The 24,826-nt window shown below is 39.6% G+C and overlaps 6 protein-coding genes across 19 annotated transcripts in view; 4 read left to right on the top strand and 2 right to left on the bottom strand.

The window, feature by feature from the left end:
• Positions 1 to 24,826, bottom strand: part of rut (adenylate cyclase rutabaga) — a 186,456-nt gene that overhangs the window by 38,445 nt on the left and 123,185 nt on the right. For 4 of the 9 annotated variants that reach the window (XM_089264725.1, XM_089264723.1, XM_089264724.1 and 1 more), the window contains exons 1-2: positions 5,818 to 6,167; positions 4,876 to 5,041 (exon numbers count right to left, since the gene is read on the bottom strand). The gene's annotated coding sequence lies outside the window, so the exon portion shown is untranslated. Of the gene's footprint in view, positions 1 to 4,875; positions 5,042 to 5,755; positions 6,172 to 24,826 lie in introns of those variants that run through there. The other 5 variants (XM_089264721.1, XM_089264720.1, XM_089264719.1 and 2 more) reach the window with 5 other exon arrangements.
• On the top strand, positions 6,508 to 11,951 carry LOC108656532 (uncharacterized). 2 transcript variants are annotated; one of them, XM_018108658.3, is made up of 6 exons: positions 6,508 to 7,061; positions 7,134 to 7,196; positions 7,314 to 7,732; positions 8,503 to 8,577; positions 8,650 to 9,894; positions 11,297 to 11,951. In XM_018108658.3, the coding sequence occupies exons 1-6, from the start codon at positions 7,020 to 7,022 to the stop codon at positions 11,493 to 11,495; spliced, it is 2,043 nt and encodes a 680-aa protein (XP_017964147.1). In that variant the 5' UTR covers positions 6,508 to 7,019; the 3' UTR covers positions 11,496 to 11,951. The 2 variants fall into 2 exon arrangements, with proteins under 2 accessions (XP_017964147.1, XP_017964148.1); XM_018108659.3 differs by lacking the exon at positions 8,503 to 8,577 and having other exon boundaries at positions 6,509 to 7,061.
• LOC108656541 (uncharacterized) lies at positions 12,210 to 14,628 on the top strand. Its single transcript, XM_018108673.3, has 2 exons — positions 12,210 to 12,647; positions 12,729 to 14,628. Exons 1-2 carry the CDS (start codon positions 12,452 to 12,454, stop codon positions 13,532 to 13,534), a joined length of 1,002 nt encoding a protein of 333 aa, XP_017964162.1. The 5' UTR covers positions 12,210 to 12,451; the 3' UTR covers positions 13,535 to 14,628.
• On the top strand, positions 15,464 to 20,558 carry LOC108656540 (band 7 protein AGAP004871). Its single transcript, XM_018108672.3, has 3 exons — positions 15,464 to 16,332; positions 18,936 to 19,452; positions 19,522 to 20,558. The coding sequence occupies exons 1-3, from the start codon at positions 16,164 to 16,166 to the stop codon at positions 19,859 to 19,861; spliced, it is 1,026 nt and encodes a 341-aa protein (XP_017964161.1). The 5' UTR covers positions 15,464 to 16,163; the 3' UTR covers positions 19,862 to 20,558.
• LOC149090644 (uncharacterized) lies at positions 21,490 to 23,809 on the top strand. The gene is made up of 2 exons (XM_089264739.1): positions 21,490 to 21,762; positions 21,814 to 23,809. The coding sequence occupies exons 1-2, from the start codon at positions 21,736 to 21,738 to the stop codon at positions 23,545 to 23,547; spliced, it is 1,761 nt and encodes a 586-aa protein (XP_089120865.1). The 5' UTR covers positions 21,490 to 21,735; the 3' UTR covers positions 23,548 to 23,809.
• Rhp (GTP-Rho-binding protein rhophilin) overlaps positions 23,759 to 24,826 on the bottom strand; it is a 42,261-nt gene continuing 41,193 nt past the window's right edge. For all 5 annotated transcript variants that reach the window (XM_089264731.1, XM_089264729.1, XM_089264728.1 and 2 more), the window contains one exon: positions 23,759 to 24,810. In XM_089264731.1, coding sequence (XP_089120857.1) covers positions 24,607 to 24,810 — 204 coding nt within the window. In that variant the 3' untranslated portion in view covers positions 23,759 to 24,606. The remainder of the gene's footprint in view (positions 24,811 to 24,826) is intronic.

Here is a 24,826-nt window from a genome sequence, read left to right on the forward strand (position 1 = left end):
CAACAATCTGTAATAATGCCAACTGATTGGACGGGGGCAATAAGTTTTAATTGTGTGCACGACAGAGAAGTCGTTGAAGCTGTCTTCAATCAGGATTAACCCAATGATTTAAATTGATCTGCCCTGTTGCCAATGGGAGTTCATGGTTGTATGAAAGTGAGGGACGTGGCCAATCGCAAGCTGTGCATAAACTGTCAGACTGAACCAACGAAGATCTAATCCAATCACTAATTCAACAACCCCACCTTTCCACTACTCTACCGTACGCCGTCGTCTTTTATTCGATTTTCCGTCCGCTTTCTTTCTGCTGTCGTCCGTTAGTGTATCTACCATACTCCATTCGTCTGTTCGTCGATCTAGTTTCCTGTCCGTTCGTCGATCTAGTTTCCTGTTCCTTCTTACGCTCGTCTATACGTCCGCTCATCCTATATTTCGTGCGTTCGTCTTTCCATATGTTCGCCTCTGCATCAGTCAATCCATTCATCCTTCCATCTGTTAGTTCATCGGTCGTTTCGTCCGGTTATCTCTCCTTACACATCCCATCTTTCGTCTGTCCACCAATTTATCTGATCGTCCATCCAGCTGTCATTCCATCAGTGCGTCCAGTCCGTACGTTCTCTCTTACGTCCATCCCATTCCACCTTACGTCCCTTCGCCCATCCGTCCAATCTATCTGTCTTCCATACTTACTCCTCGATCTCGAAATTATAAAATTGGAAATTTCTAACAAATTTGATAGCACAAGTATTCATATGGGTTGCACCTTACACAGTAATAATAAAATAACAATAGCAAAACTAATGGCAATATAAATATGAATATAAATAACATAACGAATCGTTTGACTATCGTATTGCAGGCAGAATGCGAGCAATTTCTTTGTTATTGAATTGTCGCAAGTGACACGGACACCCACACACCCACACACACACACACACACACACACAGCCAACCAGGCAGTCTCAGCTGCCCCACTCTTTTACCTTTTGTACCTTCTCGTGGGGCTCGCGTCATGCCACATTTTAGTATAGTTCAAGTTCCAGTCGAGGTGTTTGCCGCCCAATGCACAATTTGCATGCATGTCACGTTCTTCGGCTTTGAGTTAGACTTTGTCACCTGCCTGCCTGCCTGTCCGCCCCCCTGTCACGCACACACCTTGCGTTGCCTTCTCATAATGCATAAAAGACTAAAATCAATTAACAGGCTAAGTCGATTTCAATCTTTTGTCAGTGTGTGTGTGTGTGTGTGTGCTGGCTCCTCAGATCTTTATGGATTATCTAAATCCATTGAAAAGCTGCAAGCTGCAAGTGGAGCCTGCTGCCGCCACGCCACAGCGGTGTTGCATGCACCGCCTGTGTCGCGTTGCGGTGGGCGGCTCTGATATTGTTAGGCTGTCAAATTGGGCATGGGCGCAACGCACAGACAAAGTTGCAATTACATTTTGCGCTTCATCCTGATAAAAACGTTGGTGGCGCTGCTAAACGTGCTGCTTTGTCTGAATTTGCAATGCGTGCTGCAACAACAGCAGCAACAACAACAACAACAGCGGCAGCAGCTTCAGCACCACCAACAACAAGAATGCGGTCACAGTTCATTGAACCGCTAGAAATGCAATGCAAGTAGCTCATAATGATGCTGCAGCCCAGATGATTATGATGTTAATGGCGTGCCACAGATGCAGATGCACACGATAATGAAGATGCTGATGATGATGATGATGATGGGGTTTCACTGGCAACTGGCACTTTAGCGCGTCAGTTAGATAAAAAAAAAAAAAAAAAAAAAACACCTCCAGCGGCTCAAGTATCGAAGCAGAGAACACAACGATTCGACAATGGAAGCAAAAAGAGTTGTCAAATGTGTCTATATGATATATATATATATATATAAATGTATATACCCACACATATGCATAGGTATATGCATGTGTGTGTGGCACTTGAGCGGCAAAATTCAATGCCAAAAGGGTAATATTATGCGATATGCATGCCTATATGCAATGCACACATGTGCTACGAGTGCCTGGGAAAGGTCAGACCACAGTGGAGATTCGCTAATAAGCCACCATTCTATATAAAACACCCTTTATGGCCTGTGCAAAAAATAATTCTGTGTATGTATCAAAGTCTAGTAAAACTCTAGTCCCTTCCAAGTCTATAAACTAAATATAGTATAGACTAGACTAACGGACAGCTTTGTGACGGCATCTATTTTCCATTCAAATTTCGGAAAACCGGCTTAAAATGCAGACATTAGTAATATGATTTTTGTAAATCATTTGAGTATTTTCCACTCTCTTGGAACTCTTTCAAAAATGAAAAGCCAGAAAAAATATATATTTACATAATTTACATTGGAAATAAATTAACAAAAAGTTATATATCCAAATACTTCTAGAGTTTGATTTAATGATAAACTTATCCAGTATAAGTAAAAGTCAATCTAAGCCCAACTTATCTAGCAAAACTGAAAAGTGCATTCAAATGAAATTAATCATAATCTCCGCCACCTAGTATAAGTTAGGGTTATTTATTCCCTGTCAGACCTATACAATCCATGCTAAAGATATATACAAACAAAAGCTTACACAGCATAAACTAAAGATATGTACAAATAGAAACGTATACTGCATAAGCTAAACTTATATATAAACATATATTGTATAAGTAAGAGTTAGCCCATCATACCTGACTTGCACATACAACATAAACTCTCACATACAATACTCTTTCATCAAATTTTCTGATAACTTATATTTTTCAGATGCCACACATATTTTGATCTTCGGGCAGATTCCAACTTCCTCTTTTCGCCCTCAAATTGAGTTGAGAAATGCACGAATGAATTACTCAAAGAAAAAACGCACAAAAAAATCGCAGCAAGAGCAGCCGGCAAGAGGCAAAGGCGAAAACGTAACACAAACATAAAACGAAAATCCAAAAATCTTGCGTCTCAGCGGATTCCCACTTGCAGCTTCGACTTCCCATCCAAGCAGCTTCCTCTTGTTCTTCCCTCCCTGGCTTCCGGCACCCTTTGATCTATTTTGGGCTGCCGAGTCGCCGCTACAAAGGGAAGCCACTGGAGCCCATATGCGAAACTTAAAACAACAAAAACAAAGTCATCCATGAACTAACAGCACAATAAGAATCAGTTCCATAAATGTAAGAGGTTACGTTAGCTTAGTTACACATATTCGTATATAAAATCAAATAATTGAGAGATCTATATAAGGCTGATTTAAATATGATTTGACTGCTCTGTTCTTTTTTTTAGTTTTAGTGATAATTTATATGCATATAGATTATAAGATTGTTTCAAAATAGGAAAAATTCACTAACATTTCCATGAGATGATTAGTATGGTATATAAAGCACCTTTGAACCGTATAAATATATATGATATATATATAGATGGTAGTTATAAGACCAAGGGTAAAAAGACCAAAATGGATAGTCAAAAGATATATGTATATAAGAGCAGAGTAGGATCATACAAGCATATTCAGTTTCCTGCATTTCTATACAAAAACAAGTAAGAAAGCTCTAGTCGAGACTGCTCGACTACGAGATCCCCTGAACCCCACAAGGAACTGATATTTAAATAATAATTAGCACACACACACGCACACACACACACGCATACAAACAAACACACGCACACACATACACATACAAACAAACACACGCACACACACATACGCGCACATATACAGGCGATTGCGCTTGGGTTGCGCTGCAGTGTGGCAATAATAGGAGAACTTATTTGTTGAATAATTTAATTTCTAGACGTACGATCGTAATGAAACTTTCAGAACGTAATCATGATGTTTAAATGTAGGTGTATACCGAAGCACAAGTCTCTAGTATTTGATATACGACTTTTACAAAGATGAGGGTGAGGGGGTGGATTTAGGGGTGGGGGGTAAATTTTAACAAAAACCGAAATTGTATAAAATTCATCTTAGTATACATTTTAAATTTGGAGACTCTAGCTTGAAAGATGTAGGAGATATAATTTTTAAACTGATCTTCGATAAGGTTTTTTATCGATAAAAAGTATCGGAATGAGTTATCGTTTTTTAGTGATAAACTCGATATGCGCGTGATAATTACGGACATTTTAAAAAAAAGTTGAAGTCTCTAGCTCTTATATCTTCTGAAATCGACGCGTTCATACATACGGACGGACGGACGGACGGACGGACGGACGGACGGACGGACAGACAGACGGACAGGGCTAAATCAACTCAGCTCTTCGCCCTGATCAAGAATATATATACTTTGTGGGGTCTGCCACGCCTCCTTCTGCCTGTTACATACTTTTAACAAAACCATTATACCCTGATTTCCCATTTTCAATGGGTTCAGGGTATAAATATACCTGTTTTAGAGGTATGTATATCTAAAGACATCGTATACGTGTAAGAGTAAAGCTTTTAATAGAAACCATTAGCTATATTATGTACATATGTTTTCCAACACTAGAAGTGTTTATATATTTGTATTTGTAAAGGCAATCCTATAAGGGATAACGCCTTCAAATAGAGTCGCTTGAGTATACTTGGTTTCTTCTGGCTAAACTCCCTTATATATGTATATGTTATATATACCAGCAGACGGGTAAAGATCTTTCTTGTACGAGTGCAGAGCAAAGAGATCGCCCAGTAGAAAATGTTAATCCCTGTCAAACAAGCTCTTCACGTCTGTCCACAACTGGCAGTGGCAGGGGGGGGAAGAGAAAGTGAATGAAGCGTGTGGCCAATAAGAATCTTAATGATAAGATACTTATCAACAGCAACAGCAACAAATAAGAAAATCACAATAAAGCAACATCCAAAAAAGTAATAATAATACAAATAAAATAATAGAAACTTACCCAAAAGCAAACGAAGACGTTGCAACGTTAAAGTTGACGTTGTTTTTATTTTCAATAGATTTTGTTTTCTTTTTGTTTTCTCTACTCTTTCTCTCCCACTCACACACACTCTCTCTCTCTCTCTCTCTCTCGCTTTCGCCGTTTTCGGCTTCCTGATGATGCAGCGCTGCAAGAGGAAATTACGTACATATAAGATGGCGAGGAAGCAGAAGAGCGAGAGCCAAAGGAAGATGCATAGCAACAAGAACAACAACAACAGTAACAACAACAATGCAGGACATGAATATTTATTCTAATTGAAAGTTTTTGGCTGCCATTAAGCGCACACACCCACACACACACACACACACACATGCAGCAAGTGTTATGTGCATGTGTGTGTGTGTGTGTGTATAAAAGGGGTTTCTTGCTGCAGCGGCAACGGGCGCTGCAAATGTTGGCGCTTGCGTCACGTCAACAGCGCCGTCTGCAACATCAAATCGAATTTTCCAAAAAAAAAAAAACAAGCCAATAAAACAAATGAAAAGCAGAAGAAGAAAATAAGAAACCGAAACAAAAACAAAGAAGAGAGACACAAAAAAAAACCGACACGGCCAAATAGAAGAGGCAGATAAAGAGGAAAACGAGTTAAGGCGCAGACAGCAAAAGACAATGCTGCTGCTGCTGCCATCGCGTCCCAGTTGACGCCGCAGTCGCCGTTGCTGTCGGCGTCGCTGTCGCCACAGTCTTTGCTGCCGTCACTTGCTGCAAGCAGCGCAGATAAAAGCAGCCAAAGACAGCCAAAGCAAACGCAACAATAGCTGCCGCAGCGGCAGCCGCCACATTTTGTTGCTGCTGTTGTTGTTGCTTTTACAATATTTTGAAAATATTATTTGTTTACGCGCGTCTTGTTAACAGAGAGAAAAAATCATCTAAAGTTTTGTTTGATTATGCCAGGCTTACGTTTCAATATTTTGACGCCTTTTAGTTGCGCCCGCGCATCTTCCAAAAACAAAAAAAAAAAAAAAAAAACAAAAAAAAAACGGCCAACAACAAAAAAGCCAAGGAGCACCACAAACTCTTTACACTAGACACCAAAACCGTAAAAAAAAGCTAATAACACTTTGCAATATGTGTGCCGACCACTTGCGCCGAGACTTTAGTTGTAAGCTGCTGCTGTTTAATAATTACTTTATGTTAATTATTTCTTGATTTTGTTAGCAGTTTAGTTCTTAAGTTAGGACAACAGTGCAGCAGCTGTTGAGCGACACGAAGACCGCGCGCAACGAAAACAAAATGAAGACTAACAACTAACGATAGCAATGTGATTGCAAGCGCAACGCCCCAAAATACCAAAAACAACAATACAACAAAATACCGCACGAATATACCAAGTACAAATGGCGGCTAGAAATGCGTATAAGCGCACCAACAAAATTCTGTAAATAATATATTTGTTTTATGAGACATATAATATAATTTAATACTAAATTGAATTATAACTGTAAGTTTAAGACATGCAATAATTATAAAAAAAACATACTGTCACACAGTGCTGCCAGATTTATCATATTTGTATACCAAAGGAATATATTTGAAGCTCACAGTAGAGGGCGCTATTGCTTGCACTCGGTGGTTGTAAGCAGCAAAATCAACGGAAAAGCGGTAGCAGCGCCGCTAATTTGTGTGAGTGAAACATTGAATGAAAACTAATATAAATGAACGTGTTAGCCACAGGATTACTATAGTATCGCGAGAGTGAAAAAAAGTGTGGCACACAATAATAATTTCAATTCATTTGAAATTTTCCCAGCTACTGCTGCTTGACGCACTCAACGTGCATTGAGAGCTTTCGGCCATTCAGTCAGCTGGGACGCGCTTTTTTTTTCGTATTGTGTTTGCATTTGCCAAAAGCTGTGCTCGCTGTGTTGTCATCGTTATGTGTGTACGCATTGTTGTTGCCACTAAAGCTTTTTCAACTAATAACTGCTGCGCTTAATTTTCTACTTGGTGAATCGAATTGACACAGTTGCAATCAGAATCGAATTGAAAACAGCAAACGGCTGCACTGCATCCGCCATGATAGCCAAGTGACAAAGCTCGTTAATTTCTCAAACCCATTTGACTTGGTTAATTACGGTTCGATTACTACGGGGACAGCTGCAATGTCAACGGAAAGCAATACGCCCGTGGATCCGCGTGTCCAGGTATTTGTCCTATATACATTGACTACATCCCTCTATCCACTATTCCAATCGGCTAATTGATTTACATTCCAGATTGAATTAGAAAAGCTCAACACAGCGACGGACAATATCAACAAATATGAAGTGGAGCTCGATGTGAGTTTAATTATTGATTTTTTTTTTATATATGTATATATGTATATTTTTTATTACACGTCGTTTCGCGTCACGTTTTTTATTTACTTTATATAACATTCACTGTCTCCCGTGCAGGAGGCGAAGTGCGAATTTAAGCGTCTGCTGGCGGAGAGCGTCGTGCGGATCAAGGCCGCCGCCCACAAGCTGGGCAACTCGATAGACGCCGCCAAACCCTACTACGAGTCGCGCATCTATGCCGCCCAGTTGGCCAAGGAGACACAGCTGGCGGCGGCCAATCATGAGAAGGCCAAGTCCATACACGCTGCCGCCAAGGAGATGGTCTATCTGGCCGAGCAGGGTCTCGGCGAGAAGTCGACGCTGGACACCGCCTGCCAGGAGATGCTCAGCCATGCAGCCAGCAAGGTCAATCAATCTCAATTGGAGGTGACGGATACGCGCAACGCCCTCAAGATGTGCCAACTGAAGCTCGAGGTGGCCAACAATCGCGTAAACAAGCTCCAAGGGCAGCTCAAGCAAGCTTTACGCTCCTCCAGGTATCTAATTGGACTGCAATTTGATTTCTCGTTTTGATGTTCTGGCAGAGTGAATATTTAGTTTTCAATAGGGTCTTAACGGGTTTCAGAATTATTTAATTTGCATTTGTTAAAATTTATGTTTTCTTGAGATTTTTGACGAAATTTTTAAAAATTAATAATATTAATATTAATAATATTATAGAAGAATTTGAAAAGTAGTTTTAAATTTTAGACAATTTTGCAATGTGAATAATCTGAAAATATGGTGCATGTATATTTTTATAATGTATGTATTATATGTAATACATTTGAAAAAGGATTTTCGCTGTATTACATATAGATGATATACGTGATATTTCATCTACTTATATTTATTATATGATGATATCTAGGAACTTTAAAAAGTTGTTATAATTTTTGCTTACAAGAATATGAATTATATAATATATCAATATATTATATATTATATCTTTATATATACTATATGTATATCTTTAGGACACATCCAGGAGCTTATTTTTGATGCAAGAGCTTTTCAATATGATTTCTTACTTATTGTACTTACTCTATTTACATATGTATGTATACATACTAAGCCTATCTCATATATAAATTGAATCCCTATATGATCATATTCTGATTCGATTTGTTTTCCACTCTGCCAGAACATCTCTTGGTTGATTTTTTGTTGTTTTTTATATTTTTAGTTTTTGGTCGTACTTTCGGTTCTATTTCGTTCTCTTCTCTTTGGTTTCTTCTTTTTTTTCTCTTCTTCTTCTTCTTCATAGATTGCAGCTGCGGCGCAATTTACTTTTGTTGAGATACTTTAGCATTTTGCACGCTTTGTATTGTATCCAGTGCTCGTGAGTATGCGCTGCTCACCTGCCGCCAATGCCACGCCCACTAATCTAGCTGATAATCGCTCGTTAATGCAGGCCCTACTATGAGACGCGCGCGAATTACAACGGACTGCTGAAGGCTCAAAAGCTGCGCGTCAACGAGCTGGAGGCTAAGGTCAGCGCCGCCAAGCTGACCTACAACGAGGCCCTGAAGAATCTGGAGCAGATCTCAGAGGATATACACAGGCAGCGGCAGCAGCGCAACAATTTGCTTAACTACGAGGCAATGCTGCGCCAGGTGGATGCCATCGATTCCCAGCAGCAGTCACAGCAGCAGCAGCAGCAGCAGCAGCTCCAGTCGGAGTCGGAGCAGCTGCAGCTGGATGAGCCGGAGGAGGAGTACTTACGCATGCCCGATCGGCTGGGAAGCGGCGCCAGTTCGCCGCGCCAGAGGCATCCCGATCCGCACGACTGTCCGCATCTGCTGCACGACTTCGAGACGGTGTTGACCTTCCCACAGAAGCTGGCCGGCGGCATGCACAAGTCGGCCAGCACCAGCGCCACGGATGGCGACAATAATCTGTTCGCCCAGGCGCAGGGTCTGCACGGCCCGTACGAGGTGAAGCCGCGCTCGGAGTCGGGCAGCAGCTCGCTGGCCTCGGCCTCGGCTTCGGCATCGACGTCGGCCCCGCCGGCGGACAACGACATCGATCAGTGGACGGAAATACGGCTCTCGCACTCGGACAGCACCAGTTCGAGCTATTCGAATCAGTCGCTGCTGGAGCAACAGGCTCTGGATGGCGCCGGCAGCCTGGGCGGCCACGGTTTGGGCTATGGCCTGGGCGGCCTGGATGCGGATGCCCAGTCGCAGCACTCCACGTCGTCGTCGGACGAGCCCAAGCGCAAAGTGACCTGCACGACGATATTCCAGGACGATAGCAGCGGCATTGGCATCGGCATCGGCCTGGCCGGCCAACAGATGAGCCGCAAACAGAGCCTCAGCCAGTGGCTGTCGCGTTCGAATAGCTTCAAGAGCAGCGGACGACGGCAGAGTCTGGATCTGTTGATCGATGCCGGCGACAAGGTGAAGGATGTGTTTAGCTACGGCTTTCAGAAGGTCGGCCGCAGTCTGGAGCGGCGCAATAGTGAATCGGAAATGGCCAACGATGGCGGCGAGACGGATGCACTGCTGGCTGCCACAGCAACAGCCGCGGCAGCCGGTGCAGCTACAACGACGACGACAGCGACGGCAGCGGCAGCGAATGCCTCGGCGTGCAGCAACAATAGCAGCGGCAGCGGCAGCAGCAGCGGCGGTGCCGGCGATTTCTTTTTGTTTAGCAGGTCAGTAGATGGCAGCGGACGCAGCGCCGCCGGCGTCAACGTCGGCGTTGGCAGCAGCCTACTCTGCACGCTGCAGAATCGCCTGACAAAGCTCATTTGATCAAATCGGACAAGAAATCAAACAGATCGATAAACGATAAACCGATTTACCGCCAAACTGCTATTCCAAATTCAAACTGCACTCACTCAAAAAATTAATTTAAAAAAAAAAAAAAAAAACAAAAAACTAAAACTAAAAAAACAAAACTCCCAAATGCTTCAACTACTGCAAGAACTAATAATAATCAGCTACTGCAATTAACTAAATTCCTAAATGCTCGATAACAAAAAGTAACGAATTGGCTGCTTTAATTTGGTATATTTGCTCTTTCAACACACAAATTCGATTACAACAACCACAAAAACAACAACAACAACTACAGTAATAACAACAATCAATCAATCAATCAATCAACCAACCAACAACAACAACAAATACTACTACTACTACTACTACTACAATAACAATCAACTAACCGCATTGCACGCACGCACGCTTCTCAAAAAAAAAAAAAACAAACTAAAAACCAAAGTCAAAAATCTACTTTTAACAAATTTGTATGTACTCCGAATACTTTTTTTGTTTTTGTGTGTATGTGTGTAGCTAAATACTGTATGTGTGAGTGGGTGTGTGAGTGTATGCATGCGTCTGTATGGGAGTGTGTATATGAGAGTGTATATCTGTGTATATCGGAGTGTTTTGGCATCATGAAATAACTTTTATTAGTCTTAATTTGCAATACATATTTTGAAATTCAGCTTAATTTCAATTTTTTAATTTAGATAAATACAAATTGAATTATGAATTAATTAAGAATAAATAATAATTCATAATATAGTTAAAAAATATTTTTTAAAAATCATTTATATTTTTTCTTAAATTTATTTTTTTCATTTATTTATTTTCATTTTTATTTAATTTCATTTTATTTTTTTAATTGTAATATGAAATATGATAAATTTTCAATATACATCTTTCAAATTATATTATTTACATTTCAATTTATACAACTAAATATTTGCAGCATTCACTATTCATTTAAATTTTCATTTTTCATCTGAAGTGAATGAGCATAAAGTTATTTCGAGAAACCAAATACACTTATCAATGTGAACACGTAATATTTCCTTTTTTTTCGATTCGATTCACAAGATTTCATTAAGCATAAATTTTCATGCATCCATTCAGCTTAAAATTTTGCCAATCTTCTCTCTCTATCTGTACATCTTTCTCACTATCTCGCTTTCTCTTTCGCACACTCTCTTGTCTCTTTCCCCATCACATTTGCGCCTACTTTAATCTGTTGTCTTTGGCTATCTCTGTTTTTGGTGTTACACAATTACAACAACAACTACTTTACAGATCCTCAGAACCCAAAGAATTACTATCCGATGAACAGGTTGAGAATTTGCTATTGAATCACATGGTTGATGAGCACGGCGTCATCATTGTGGAGGAATTAAAGTCACCAACGGCGGCAGCAATTACAACCCGATCATCGGCAGCAACAACAACACCAACTAGCTTGCAGCAACAGCAACGAGCTGCTTTATTATTTTAAGCCTGAGCTACCATAGTTAAAAAAATCCGGAGCTGCTGCATAAACCATTTCCCAAGCAATTAGTAAGAGGCGTACATATCACTTGACATCATTGAATCCACTGTGAGGTGGATCGGCAGGAGCTGAACGAAATCATTCAACTGCTTTCTTTTAACGCATAGCTTCTCGCTATGCTCTAATCCTAATATGTGCAATAATGTTGTTTAGCGTACAAAGTCAAACAAAAAAACAAAAACAAAAAAAGTTACATTTTATGCTGTTCAGTAAATGAATTAACTAACTAAAGCTAGTCCTAGGCAAAATGCATACAAAAAGAATCAGAACAGAATTAAATAAAATTAGCAAAAAAAAAAAAAAAAACACCATTCAAAAGAGATAAACCGTAAAATACAAAATAATTATAGAAATTATACAGAGTACGTTATAAATATACATTCATATTAATATTGACTCAAATTGTTTTTCTGTTGAAATTGCCAATTAATTAATTTATTTAAATTAACGTTTTCCCTTCGATAACACCAACCGCACACATCGATAGTATTTGTTATACGATTTATACTCGGCCAGTGAAAAATAAAGCAGCTTTTGCAAGTGAGCAGCTAACTGCAATGAGAGCAATGTTCATTTTATTCATTTTTTGTGGCTTTGGTTGTATACGAAAAATAAAGAAAGAAAGTTCAAAATATGGCACAGAATTATATCTCAATTAGTTATAAATTCTAAATGACATCTATTGTTTCTGAATACACGACTTGGATTGGCAATCGAGGGATGGGACGTGATATACCTATCGTATACTTCTCAAATACACTTGTCGCATTCATTCATATCGATACCAGTCATCGAACTGTTGTGCATCACTATTGAGAGATATTCCAAATAAAAGCAAAAGGCAATTCGCTGCCAAATTTAGCAACTGCAGCACATTTCACGCGACTGCATCATAGTGAAAAATGAACGTGCTTCCGGTGCTTTTACTCCTGCTAATGCAGCAGCTAACCTCCGTACCGTTGGCCCAAGCGGATCAAACAGCAATTGGGACTCCAGCTAGTTCCAATGCAACCAAACTACCCACGGTCGGCCCAAACAATATCACCAATAATGCAACAACTTTGAACGAAGCTAAAAGTGCTAACGCATCATCATCAGGTATGTGTATTCGAGTTCTAAGATATACAATTTATATAATATTGATATACATACATAAATGCCTGCCATAAATCTTGACAGATATAGCCCCAGTCAACAAGCCGGTCAAGGTCAACGCCACGGCGGATCAGTCTACCGTAGTGAAGCTACCAGCGGCCACACCAGAGCCGCAATCAACGAAAGCATCGACTACAACAACAACAACGACAACAATAACGCCGATAACTAAACAAACCAAATCTACGGTCAAGACGGACAAAATAGTGGCCGATGGCGTATCGCTGAGTGACATCAAGAAGAACAACGGCAACGGCAACGGCAATGGCAATGAAAGCAAGAACAATAATAGTAATAGCAATAGCAGCAGCAGCAGCGGCACCACCGTAACTATCAATACAACAACAGCAGCTGTTATCAATGGCACAGCCACAAATAGTAGCAGCGGCAGCAGTAACAACAGCAGCATCGCCGCCACGCCAACATCAACAACTTCTACTTCATCAACAACTACTACTACAACCACAACAACAAGCACATCCACGACTACGACCACAACTACTCCAAGCACCACAACCACAACCACAGCTCGTCCCAAAAAGCCAACCGTCACCAGCAGCATGGCGAAACAAATTGAGGGTGAGAAATTGGATATGAGTGCTCTCAACGGTGGCAGCGGCGCACCGCATGTCTTGCCCGTGCAGCAGATGAGCAGCAGCCTGGTGAATCGTGGCGAAAACGAATACATTGTGCCCATCGTAACCGTTATGCTGGCTGTGCCGCTGGCCATAGCCGTATTCATTATGGGCTACAGGCGCTTCCGTGATCTATGGACAACGCGTCACTACAGACGCATGGACTTCCTGGTCGACGGCATGTACAACGATTGACGAAGGCGCCATCAGCAGCAGCAGCAGCAGCAGGAGCTGGCTGCAAGTGACGGCGGTGGAGGTGCCACGCAGCTGCCGTAGCGCAAACGAATTTGATAAAGCACAGCAAATAATTGGAAAGATTATTAGTTGTTAAGATATTATTATTATTATCATTATTATTCTTATTATTTGATTTCTGCATGGAATGCAAAAAAAAAAGAAACAATGAGCGAGAGCCACACTGTGGGCGAGAGAGAGATAGAGAGAAAGCGATTGATACGAGGCGCATGTTATAGCGGAGCAGCGGCACAGACTAAATATATACACTCTCACACACACACACACACACACACATTGCTCAGTCAATTAAAACATTGAGAATATTTGTATAGCTGTTGTTTGTGTATGTGTGTGTGTGTGTGTGTGTGTAAGAGTAATTTCCAAGAATATATATACACATATATAGTATATACCCAGCGGCCAAATCGAATATGTTGATAAGATTCAAGCGTAGCGCAAAGCAAAACAAAAATTAAAATGTTAAAAACTCACTGAATGAAAATATTGCCAGCATTTGATTAATAGCTTCACATTTAATTTCTGCATTTTCGAATATCAGTCAATGTACATTTATAGAAATATAGATATGTGAGTGGATGTCTCCGTATATAGTTATACGTTTATACTACCTTTAAACTATGCAACAAAGTTGTAGACGGAATATTTCAATACTTAAGGCGCAATTAGCAATCAATCATAAATTATACTATACAAAAATTATTGTAAGCCATTTATATATATATACATATGTATATGTATTTTATATATAACCAAAGTGTGCCTTACAGCTCATAATAATGCTGTATCATATATATATATATATATATATAAATATCTATCTGTTCGGTAATAATATCTTATAGACTTTCAGATCTGGCAAAGTAATTGATCTACGAACCATTAAAAACCAAGCAGATTTGGATTTAGCCAGCTGTATAAAGATAAACAATATGGAAAGAAAACAAAAACAATGCGCGCATTTATTGCATAATAATTTGTTATAAACGAAACTATTACAATAAAGCAAATGCAGTGTAACCAATAATAATAAAGTAGAACCTTGAGTCAATTTGCCTTCTGGCAGCATGAAACATGCGTAACACGAATCGAGAGCCCAACAACAAAAACAACAACAACAACCACACAAATTGTATACAACAACTGTGAAACGCTTTTGCTCAGCGTTCGCACAAATTCTGCGAAAATAACACGCACTGTGCCAAAACACGAAAAAAATAATCTTCAAACGAGCTATTGCCTATATCAGATATTACTTATTGGCTATTAGAAGTCGACAAAAGAAAATAAAACAACTGCAATTTGTTATAGATATATCAATTATATGTTACTATTAAACCAAATGATTATCATTTAACTCGAAACATTCATTTCAAGTTTCATTTATTGGAATATTTAGTTCACGCATTTATCAGACCGGAGCGCCTGTCTGTGTGATTCCCATAAATTCAAGGAAGTGCGAGCTACAGACCTGCTATGATATCAAATAGATGCAGCTGCTTAAACAGACATGTGCAATGAGAATTACAAAGAAAGGCGCTACTGATAGCCATGATACTAAAAGGAAAGACAATATTAATCCAACTGGCAAACCAGATGCTTTTAGCCATAGCTGTGAGAGAGGGATATACTTATGCCTGGTTTGCTACGCCCCTAGGGGCTCTGCTATTAGGGCTAACTAGCTAAGCAAAAGGTATATGGCCCAAACTTCACTTTGTGAACAAGCATTAAGCACAAATGCTTGAGAGTGTGAAAGGGAAAGAGAGACAAAGAAAGAGAGAGAGAGAGAGAGAGAGACAGAGTGATAGGCACTGGTAGGCCGAGTCCTGTTCAGCTATTTCCTTAACATGAGACAAATTAAATTTATAAATATTTAAATTTAATTTATTTCGTATTCAAATTTATGAATAATTTTATTTCCCTCATATATATTATTCCACAGAGATCTTTTTGATCTCTCATATAATAAATATAAATCAACATCTCTCAGGATCATAAATTGGAACGAAATGGGAGAGGAAGCGCTCGTCGCTTCGCATTGCGTGCGACACATTTGTGTGTGAAATGTTGTAAACCGTTTGACCTTTTGTCGCTAATAGATCACCAGCGGCTGCTCCCTGCTTGATTAAGACAAATGCCCAACAACGTGCATAGCCGCATCAGCATTTTGTTAGCTGAAGTGGTTTATAAATTATCTCCATATTCTCCATAAAGATTTCTGTAGTTCGTTCGTTTCTAATAATCTAAACAACACACAGAGAAGAAAAAATATATATGTATTTAAAAAAAAAAAACAGAAAGAAATACAAACAACTATGGCTGCGGGTGTGTGTGTGTGTGTATACAGAGAGATGCTTTGGCCGGATGGTTGAACGGCACGGCACGGCACGGAACGGAACGGAGGCGCCGTAAACAGCAACGTGTGAAATGAGCCGAACAACTGCTTCGACGCTTGAGACTTGCGGCCCGCTGCTCAATTGGAAACGTGCGCTAGACGCGTGCAGTGCTCATCGTGCGCCATTTGAACGATACTGATCTTTAGCCAAGGAGGAGCAGCAGCATCATCATCATGCATCCTGCATCGCCGCATCAGCATCGCTCGCGTCTCAATCCGCCCGGAGCAGTCGCCGGCCAGACCTCGCTTGCCCCACAGCAGCAACAACAGCAGCAGCAGCAGCAGCATCAGCACACGGTTCAGATCAGCTCCAGCACACATCCCTATCAGGGACTGAAAACCTGTAAGCAACAAGCCAGCAAACTACCAAAACTTTCGCTTGAAAGGGAAATCTGAGAAGAAGGAACAAATTTTCCTCTAACTACTCTAAATTCCCCATAAACAAGTTTCAACTTTTTTCGTTTACTAGTTACAAATTGTTTTTCAATATTTGGCCGCATTTCCCATTGCATATTTGGTTCATAAACTGAACTGAACTGAACTGAACTGTGTTTGTGTGTGTAGAACTATAAAATATACAAATAGTTTTCGTTTCACGATCTCATAAATTCATATTTATGCGCTCGAACAAAACATAATTCAGTCAATTTGGCTTCTGGCCGTAGGTGAAAATGAATCATTCCATGTCGATGATATTGTATACACATATATTGAATTGTATCTATCGATCAGCCGAGATCGAGCGTCGACCACCTATGAAGTATGCAATATAAACTGTGCGCCGACAAGTAAAAATAAATAACAGCCAAGATTGACGAGACGCGACGCAACATGACGTGACGTGATGTGACGTGAGGCAACGATTTGATTCGCATACGGATACGGGATATAAATCGTATTGTCGAAACATAAAAGATAAACAAAAAAAAAAAAAAAAACAACAACAACAACAAAAAAGAAGAAAGGCTGCTCAAACTGAAAATAACCGTGCTACCCAACTATAGACTGAATCTTGTTCCTATTTCTTTTCTTTTTGGCCAACATGTACTCGTACTACATAAACATTCCATAAATGTTCCAATTGGCCAGGCGATTGTTTAGCTTTGCTTTGCCTTGGTCTGCTCTGCTCTGCCCTGCCCTGGATTGGTATTAGTTCAACCTGCCCGCACTCGTTGAAATCTCTATACTAAAACATAAACAATCCATGCAATTACCATTCTATATATATAAATGTCTATATGTATATGTATGGCTAATTTAACAATAAACAAATACCTACTTATGTAGTTAGACAATAGCGAGCTGATAGATCGCAGCCGTATGGAAGATCTTTGAGATCAAAAACAATTGCTTTCGTTCCATTTTACTTACAGACCGTAAAACTTCACTTTTATGGCAGATATGTATATGGATAGATTGTACTCTTCATTTGAAATGCAATTAGGCTTAATATAGTACAGGTTCTCATATTTAATCTAGTCCGATCTGTATTTATACTTTAAAGATTCCATTATACTTGAGGCTATAAAACTTTTACTTATATGGCTCATATAGGGATAGATTATATGCATTTCACTTTATTATTTATATGGTTCTATACCTATAAATCTTTACCAGACTAGGAGTTACTATAGAATTTATCATTAGGACAGTAAGCAGATGCAATTTATAACTTAATATTTATTTATCTTTGTACATACATTTTTTTTCAATTATTTTTTTTTTTTATATATATATTATTAATTTAAAATATTTATATTTATTTTTTATTCATTTTACATTTTATAATTCATATTAATTATATTTTATTTTAAAACTTTACTTTATCTTGCTAGCGCACAATAATTGATATATATTTTTTATTAATTTTAATATTTTTATTTATATCATTTATTTGAAAGATCTAGAATTATTTGTATATTAATATTTAATTTGTTTTGTATTTTATAATTTATTTTTAATATAATAATTTTTTTAAATCTCTACCTTATCTTGCTGGCGTAATATAATGGAAATGTTTTTATTAATTTCAATATTTTTATTTATATTATTTATTTAAAAATACATAGTTAATTTATTTTATATTTTATAATTTATATTTAATATAATATTTTTTTTTTATTATATCTATCTTATTTTGCTAACGCAATATAAATGAAGCTGCACTTGAAATCTTCTTTTACTCTTGAAATTCCTATTGATTCCAAAAGAAATACTAAAGTTTTTAAAACTCAACATTACAGAATTAAAAAAAAAGAAAAAAAAAATGGCATATTGAACATATTTTAAAATAGATATAAAAAGGAAATCTCTAAAAAATTTCTTTTTGACTCTATGTATACTTTGATTCATACTTCAATAATGTCAAAGTATTAAATTATTTCATTTTACAGAATCCTCAACTTACTTGAATTGATCGAGTCATAGCCATAGCATTATCAACAATCATCATAGACATTCATATTCACACAATTACAAGAATAATGGTATAACATATCGATTACCCCTAGAGTCTGTCTGGGCAGTAGTAGAATAAATATTTAGCCATGTTTTATGATTAAATGTACGCCAAGTGCTTTGACTGATTTCGTGTGATCTCTGTTTGTGGCCAGTCTCTGTGTCCATTTCTAATGAAAAACAGTCCGGCTGTCTGTGTTCAGTGGAACTACAAACGGAAATCCGAGGCAGCATGGTGAAAACATTTGCGGTTTTAGCAACACGAGCAACAAGTGCCACAATGCACATGTGGCAGACGGCAGCGCACCACCGCCACACGCCCCACACGCCCCCACCCACCACCCACCACCAAGCACACAACATGCGAGCACGTCATGAAATGTGTCTTCAATTGACTTTCAATTGCTTGTGAAATGCGGCGATTAATGTTACGCATTCCGTGGCTCCGTTTGATTTGGTTTTTTCTATTTTCTTCCTCTCGTCTTGCAGCTGAAAATGAGGAGATGGGCTGCGTGGAGCTGCTGGCCACGGCCATATCGGTGCTGATCATGGTGCTGACGTTTCCCTTCTCGGTCTTCATTTGCTTCAAGGTGGTCTCCGAGTACGAGCGTGCGGTCATCTTTCGCATGGGCCGACTGCGCAGCGGTGGGGCGCGCGGTCCGGGCGTCTTCTTCGTGCTGCCCTGCGTGGACGACTATTATCCGGTGGATCTGCGCACCGTCTCGTTCGATGTGCCGCCGCAGGAGGTGCTCTCCAAGGATTCGGTGACGGTGACAGTCGATGCAGTGGTCTACTATCGCATCAGTGATCCACTGAAGGCCGTTATTCAGGTCTCCAACTACAGCCACTCCACACGCCTCCTGGCTGCCACCACGCTGCGCAACGTGCTGGGCACTCGCAACCTGTCGGAGCTGCTCACCGAGCGCGAGACCATCTCGCATACGATGCAAATGTCCCTGGACGAGGCCACCGACCCTTGGGGCGTCAAGGTGGAACGAGTTGAAATGTGAGTCGCATGGAATGCAATGTAGTTCGCTGGTGTAATCTCAGTGGTTTCTCTCCCCATATATCGCAGCAAGGATGTCTCGCTGCCAACGGCACTGCAACGCGCCATGGCCGCCGAGGCGGAGGCTGCGCGTGAGGCACGCGCCAAGGTGATTGCCGCCGAGGGTGAGATGAAATCGTCGCGTGCTCTCAAAGAAGCCTCCGAGATCATATCGTCCAGTCCGTCGGCTCTGCAGCTGCGCTACTTGCAAACGCTGAGCAGCATCTCGGCGGAAAAGAACTCGACCATCATATTCCCACTGCCCATAGAGCTGCTCACACCATTTCTGAACTCGTCCGCCCAGCATGCGGCCAACCTGCATGCGACGCCATCGCCCCTGCACAGGCACCAGCACCAGCACCACCAGTGACGCTCGATGTCGGTGCTGCAGCCGTACCTGGAGGCGCTGGGTCGCTGCGAGCTGCGCCGGCAAATTTCGGGCAACGATAACACGGAAGACGATGACGATATCGTCGGCTACTTGCTGTAAGAGATGCTAGAGAGGGAGGGAAATAGAGAGAGAGAGAGCGAGAGAGAGAGAGAGATTGCTCTCCCAGGCCTATCAGTGCTTCATAGTAAACTCAAGGCACATCCACTTGCTGTTCTTAAATTTACTTACTTTAGGAAAAAATCATTTACAGCTACATTTAAGTTATGCTTAGAGTTTTTTTTTATTTAATTTAAAGTCTTGTTTGATGGACGTAATTGATTTAAATTCGTAAATATAGCTACCATTTGTTCCAACTGTTCAATTAGACCTAAGCAAGGGCCCGAAGTGCTTGACTGAAGCGCGTCTTAAATATTTTGCCCAACAGCTGCTTAAAACATTCGCACTGCCTTTCACATAGCGTTCAGCATGTCTGTTCAAGTATTTATAATTTCTAAGCACATATACTAATGTAATTGATTCAGCATATGCATAAATACCTTCATTTTGATAAGTAAAGCCGATACAAGTTCCTAAATCTTGACTTGAAGCATAACTTTGTGAAAATTCAAGAGCGAACAGAACTACTAAGAATTTATTCCTAATAATGTTTATTATATTAATTCTATTATATTATTATATTATATTTAAATTTGGTATATTAATTAAAAATTTATTGAAGCTTTTCTATACATATTTGTATAGATAGAACATGTTTATATATAGTATATACATGTTTTCTTATTTTATTTTTTTTTTATACAAATATTTTATATAGAACATATATTTTGTATGTATTACAAATCTTAATATCTATAAAGCTAAAAATATTTCCTTTTAGTTGAATGTTTCACATGATTTCGTTGCTTGTTTCTTTATTTAATATAATAATTTTTGTTTAATTGCATTTATTACAATTAGTTGTAAATAGGAGTCTTTACGTTTTTTGGGCTTTTAAATAACTCTAAACTTAGTTTAAATCCGGCTTCTTCTTTCGCAGATCTTCTTAACTCTGGATTTTAAACTTGAATTTTAATATAAATATATATATATATATATTTTTCTTATTTTCTGTATTTTTTATTATGTTAATTTATTCAAATACAAATTTATTATAACTTTATAAAATTATATGTGTATATGTTTTTTTTTATTATAATATTTTTGATATTATAATAAATTTATATATCATAAATGCGCTATAGAGTTTACGACAAAAGCTGCAATAAAACCAAATTTAAAAAAAATAAATAAGAATTATATATAACTTACTTCAGGAAGTCCGCTTCTTCAGCTAAAATTACGGTTCGATTTTCGTAACAGCTTTTTCTTTATTCTTTTCTCCTCCCCAATTTTGTTCCGTAAAATTCTGACACTTGTTTTTTTTTTTTTTTTAATCTAGTTGCCTTAGTATCCTCCAAAAGTTTTGCTCGAAAGTATGCAATAATATTTGTTGTACTCATATATTGCTGTCATTAAATTCGAATCTAGTCAGCCGAGAAAAGTTTTTCGTTGATTTTGATCTGCTCTGTGAGCTCATAAGAAAAAATATTCAGTCTCTGTTACGCAGTCTAACGAGCAGGACGAATATAAAATTTTAAATTTCCAAAAATACAAAGAAAAATTTCATAAACCAAATAATACAATTTCAAAAGTGAATTTTTATTTTTATATATATTTATATATATTATAAACGTTAACATTTTCTCGCAAAATCGTAAGATCGTGCCAAAGTTGTCAACCAATTCAATTGGAAAAAAAAAAATTCACAAAAGAAAAAATAGTTATTTATTGATGCAAGCAAATTGAAGTTCATCATGAAAAAGTCGTATTATTCCCAACAGGTAAGTGACGAAGCTTTTTTGTTTTCCTTCATACAATCACATACTTTGTAGAAGAAATCGCGGCACAGCTGCAAGGAGCGGCTTAGCTGCCAAAATATGGCTGGACTTGGCGTGGAGTCAACCGATGAGAGTGTTTTTAGTGATCAAATCGACTTCAACTCACAATCGCTATCACAGTCGTTCTCCACGTCGTTGTCGGAGTCTCCAAAATACTACAATCAATACAAGAAGCTCCCTGACTGCGAGAAGTCCACACAGACTTTGATGTTCGCTTGCCCTCGCTGCAGCAGGGAATTCGGTTCTTCGATTGAATCTTCTGAAAGTCAAAGCAATGGCACATATAGCCCGCTGCAGACTGAAGATCAACTGGACCTGTCCTCTGGGTGTACTGATGAGACGGGCCTTACCATGGATATGCCGTCACCAGCTAATCGGCTATCGTCCAAGTCATCCAAGGAGCTGCGCCAGCTGGTGCTGTTGGAGCAGCTGTCAGTCAAAGAGCCGAAGCCACGCTATGACGGGCAGCCATCGCGTTACTCACAGTCAATCAACAAAGAGATATCAATGGACTATTACGTGCAATCGAGCAGCCGTAAGTTGAAGTCGAGGGTGGTCAAGGAGCTGCAATCGCCAGTCAGTGAGAGCTCATTGCAAAAGCTAAGCAAGCACAAGTATGATTTTCCGGATCAGGGCTGCGTCTCTCCAGCAGCCACTGAGCCTTGCGGTACGATTGATCTACGCAAGATGAAGCCGCAGCAGAGCTTCCGCAACGTAGCCACCGAGACTTCACTTCCTTACATGTCTGACATATCATCGCCAAGCGCTTCGGAGCAAAATTCTTTTGCTGTTCCAGTAGCAAAACATCAAATTTCCCAGAAACTTCGCAAACAGATCCTATTCACACCCGTTGAACTGGATCTGCAAGGAGCATACGCTGCCAGGCTGGCTGCGAAGGGTCGCAAGACTTCATGCAGCATTGGACAAGAGACAATGTCGAGTGCCAGCCAGCTGGAGGCAACTGAGACGAAATCATCGAGCCAGATGCATACTTGCAAGTCATCGAAAGCAGCCCATTCACAGTCGAAGCAATGCCACGGACGCCATGCCAGCAAGGGGTGCCAATTGGCTAGCTACAATGCCAGACGTGCCAAGGAGGCAAGTGATGATGGTGACGATCTGCGCGATAAGATTGTCAACGATCTCCTTTACTATAAGAGCCTACGCGAGGAAAATTCCACATCGAATACTACATCATCCTCGTTGGTGGGTTCGGTTGACGATGATATGGGCAAATTGTTCGATCTATATGCAACAACCACACCCAGTGAATCAACACAGTCGACTTCGGGCAGCCGCCGCTCCGAGTCGTCAAAAGCTAGCTGCGCAAAGGAGCGCCATCATTCGTCATCACTGGGCACAGCCAGTCCATCTCAGTCTCAGTCTCAGTCTCAGTCTCAGTCGCAGTCGCAGTCTCAGTCTCAGTCACAGTCTCAATCTAAGTATCAATATCAGTATCAGTCTCTGTCTGAGCAGGAGGAACTCGCGTCATCCCGTTTGTCACCGGATGAGGAAAAGATCCGTGCTGCTCTACGTCACGGACCACACCTGATGAAATTGTTGAACCTTACACCACAAGACCTGATCGATACCCATATTACAGCCCCAATGATTCGTCGCGTTCAGCGCATTTATCGCACCAATTTGTCTGAGCAAATGTTTCTGGCCAAGGAGCTGGACAGCATTCCAAAGCTGGTGCGTGAAATGTTGCAGAAGATGCACAAGTAAATTTTACTGTTCTTATCAATATTGGCTAATCAACAACAACCACAACAACAACAACAACCAAATTTCTAGTTATGTGTTAAACAATCGAAATTGACAGAAATCCCGATATATGGTTCATAGAAGAATCCTCAAAAAAAAAAAAAATCTGCAAATATGCTGAACGTTTTGATTGATAAATGTATCTATAAAAATATATTTTGTAAACATGCATACACAAAAAAAATTTATTAATAAATATTTTATCAATGCAATGGAATACATATGTACTTGCTTATTTAATATGTATGTATGTGTGTGTGTGTTTGTTTCTGTGTATCTCTGTATTGGTTGTATAAAATGGCTTTTACAAAATGTATACAAAATAATTGTGACTTAATATAAATATACATATATACATTGGAAATGTGCGTTAAAGTAGCTCGACGTCGACTCAATTTCAATATTAATCAATTTCAGTTGGAAGTTCGAAAGAATATTAAATATAATAGGCATATATATGGATAGCATGTAACACATATGGTCATATCGTGATGTACGAATTCATGTAAATAATTCAAATTTTGCATTTTATTTTATATTTTTTTGGGGGTGTTTTGCGGCACATTTTCTTCCTTTCTTTCCATCTCTCGCGCTATCTCCGTCTGTTTCAAGTGTTATACACCATTTTGCACAAAATGTTAGGTACTGAATTCTTCGATTCAGCATGGATTATTGCATTTATATACTATGATCAAACATATCGAGTACCGTTATCAATGCATGATTCATTCACATTCTCACAGATATTTTCCATGTTGTCGGAAAATAAATGGAATTATGTGTTGGGGCTCATCCAGAGCAAAGCATATGGGTTCAATAAAGACTTGGCTTAGCACATATAAGAATACATATATATATATACACATATACATATATATACATATATATGTGAGTGTGTGGGTGTGTGTGTGTGTGAAAAAAAATCCAATTTGCATTCAAGCAAAATAATGGCCACTGCTGCGGAAATTAAAGCATAACTTAAACTATCAGCAATCCCTAGAGCTAACTGTCAAAGAGCCCTTAAAATATCTTCGCCAGACTCGGCGTACGTCGAAAGGGATTCCACGAGCTGGACGACACGCTGCCCACAAAGCGCGTCTTGGCCGAGTTCTTGAGCCGCAGCTTGGGCTTTGTGGTGGTGCTGGTGGGGCTAGATGAGCCGGACGAAACGCCCGATGAGCTGGCAGCCGATAACGTTGATATGGAGCCTTTTGACGAGAGTGGCTGCAATCGAATCGTA

This window comes from Drosophila navojoa, chromosome X (assembly GCF_054131105.1).
Source record: "Drosophila navojoa isolate 15081-1374.11 chromosome X, UAZ_NAV_1.0, whole genome shotgun sequence".
Classification (NCBI taxonomy): Eukaryota; Metazoa; Arthropoda; class Insecta; order Diptera; family Drosophilidae; genus Drosophila; species Drosophila navojoa.